At 39.0% G+C, this 3,088-nt stretch overlaps 1 protein-coding gene across 1 annotated transcript in view; it reads left to right on the top strand.

Moving 5' to 3' along the window:
- Nucleotides 1–1,396: 1,396 nt before the first annotated feature.
- The window catches only part of LOC307129406 (uncharacterized protein), a gene marked incomplete at both ends in the record, with an annotated part of 7,550 nt that continues 5,858 nt past the window's right edge, over nt 1,397–3,088 (top strand). The window contains 3 exons of the mRNA XM_079821802.1: nt 1,397–1,411; nt 1,507–1,749; nt 1,850–2,120. Coding sequence (XP_079677928.1) covers nt 1,397–1,411; nt 1,507–1,749; nt 1,850–2,120 — 529 coding nt within the window. The remainder of the gene's footprint in view (nt 1,412–1,506; nt 1,750–1,849; nt 2,121–3,088) is intronic.

The raw sequence follows: 3,088 nt of genomic DNA on the forward strand, positions 1-3,088 counted from the left end.
GTTATGCATTTTAAAATGAAAACACACTGGTGTAAACAGGGCCGGAATTGACTCGATCACTCTCTCTCCTTTCCACCTATAACCGGTGTGGGGTGAGCGCACTGGTGTCGTGGTTCTGTGGCTGCCATCGTATCATTTAAGTGGATGCTGCACACTGGTGGTGGTTGAGGAGATATCCCTGATATGATTGTAAAGCACTTTGGGTGTACAGTAGTACATACTAAAGCGCTATAAATGCCTCATTCAATTCAGTATCATGGTTGCTCATCATAAACAGTGATTTTGCTGAAACTGGAAGTTCAAGGATGCTGTTGGCAAATATTTGAATGCAGAAGATACACTATATTGCCAAAAGTATTGGGACACCCCTCCAAATCATTGAATTTAGGTGTTCCAACCAATCCATGGCCACAGGTGTATAAAATCAAGCACCTAACCATGCAGACTGCTTAAACATTTGTGAAAGAATGGGTCGCTCTCAGGAGCTCAGTGAATTCAAGCCTGGTACCATGATGGGTTGCCGCCTGTGCAATAAGTCCATTCGTGAAATTTAGTGGTATTATAACAAAGTGGAAGCAATTGGGTACCACAGCAACTCAGCCACTAAGTGGTAGGCTACGTAAAATCACAGAGCTGGGTCAGCGCATGCTGAGGCGCACAGTGCGCAGAAATCACCAACTCTCTGCAGAGTCAGTAGCTACAGACCTCTTTGTGTGGCCTTCAGATTAGCTCAAGAACAGTGCGTGGAGAGCTTCTTGGAATGGGTTTCCATGGCTAAGCCGCTGCATCCAAGCCTTACATTACCAAGTGCAATGCAAAGCATCGGATGCAGTGGTGTAAAACACAGCACCACTGGACTCTAGAGCAGTGGAGACGTGTTCTCTGGATTGACGAATAACGCTGCTCTGTCGGGGGAATGTTCAGTAATTTCCATTAACACACTCCTAAACCTTGTGAAAAGCCTTCCCAGAAGAGTTGAAGCTGTTATAGCTGCAAAGGGTGGGCCAACTCCATATTAAACCCTATGAATTAAGAATGGGATGTCATTAAAGTTCATGTGTATGTAAAGGCAGGTGTCCTAAAAACCTTTGGCAATATAGTGTATTTCTGTAGTAACAAATAATCAGCCTTAGCTGACTAAGTAGACTAAAAATGTGCATGTTGTACAAGCCTGAGGGTGGGATTCATTGGCTGTGGTTGGGACGCTTGGTACTCACAGTTTTATTGTTGAACAAATCTATGATTCAGTGCTTTAGAACAATACATTGAGCTTAGATAATAAATTGTTTTGAATTGCTGATTAATTTTTTTTTTATAACCTGTGCCTTTGTTCAGGACTTGTATAAAAAGACGGTTTGCTATCTATGGTTTGCTATCCAACATTTCACATCTGACAATGACGACTGAGAGCGTAAGTGCCTCTTTCTCCCTGATTGTCCATATCCCACAGTCTGTCATGATGTTTTAGCACAATGTAAACTGTCAGTGCTGTGTTTCGTCTGACAGATTGTATTCTACGAAGACAGGAACTTCCAAGGAAGATCCTATGAGTGTAAGGGGGACACGAGTGACCTTCATTCTTTTGTTAGCCGCTGTAATTCTGCAAGAGTGAAGGGGAGCTTTTGGGTTCTGTATGAGCGGCCAAACTACATGGGCTATCAGTATATACTGGCCCCAGGGGAATATCCAGATTATCACCATTGGATTGGCTTCAATGACTGTGTCCGTTCTTGTCGTTTAGTCAGGCATGTAAGTCCATTGGCACCACTGCGATCACTTTGAATTCTTCTCAGTATTTTAACAGTGTGGTTGGGTGTATACATAGAAAGATGATTTGTATTTCCTGCAGGTTACTGGACATCTTAAGCTGAAACTCTTTGAGAAGCCCAATTTTGATGGCCAAACATGGGAAGTTACAGAAAGCACCCCGTCCATTCAGGAACGTTTCCTCTGCAGAGAGGTCCATTCCTGCAAGGTCCACGAAGGTCCCTGTGTGTTATTCGAGCATGCAAACTACCGTGGCCGTCAGTACTTCCTTGAGAAGGGAGAGTACAGACGCCACACTGAATGGGGGGCCATGCATCCCACTGTGGGCTCTGTTCGCCAGATCACCTCAGACTGTTGAAATGAAAACCTGTTATCACTTGTATCACTACAACTGAAAAAGTATTGAAAAAATAAAATATTTGAAGAGGCATTCATTTATGTGAGTTGTTTCTTTTTGACTAATTGCCGGTTAGCAGATAAATAATATTGAACTGAAATGCTCCAAACATATGTAATCTGAACATTCTTATAATTTATAGTTCTATTAATGACTGCTTTGTGAGTTCATGCTGTGCAGCTCTTGAGCAGAAATGGTTACCAGATGTTTCCATACTTAAATAAAATGTGTAATTTTTTTCACCCAAATATTATGAACAAAAAACTAAATAAATAATTACATATTTTCTTTTAAAATTACATAAGTGTTTATTTACACTAATATGAATCACCTTATAATAGCATATATATATATATATATATATATATATATATATATATATATATATATATATATATATATATATATATATATATATATATATATATATATATATATATATATATATATATATATATATATATATATATACAGTGAGGAAAATAAGTATTTGAACACCCTGCTATTTTGCAAGTTCTCCCACTTAGAAATCATGGAGGGGTCTGAAATTGTCATCGTAGGTGTATGTCCACTGTGAGAGACATAATCTAAAAAAAAAAAATCCAGAAATCACAATGTATGATTTTTTTAACTATTTATTTGTATGATACAGCTGCAAATAAGTATTTGAACACCTGTCTATCAGCTAGAATTCTGATCCTCAAAGACCTGTTATGCTGCGTTCACACCAAACGGTAATAGAGCGTCAAAAATCTCATCTTCCGCATCTAGTTTCACGCGCGAACATTTTTAATGCATTCGCGTGTATGCGGCGAATTGGACTTGGTTCAAGGCACTCCGGGAGAAATATGTCATAAAACACAACTCTGCCTCTTTTCATTTTCATTAAAAATATATATTAAGCATTTATAGCCACACAAATAT

The sequence above is a fragment of the Gobio gobio genome (assembly GCF_949357685.1).
Source record: "Gobio gobio genome assembly, chromosome: 7".
Taxonomy (NCBI): domain Eukaryota; kingdom Metazoa; phylum Chordata; class Actinopteri; order Cypriniformes; family Gobionidae; genus Gobio; species Gobio gobio.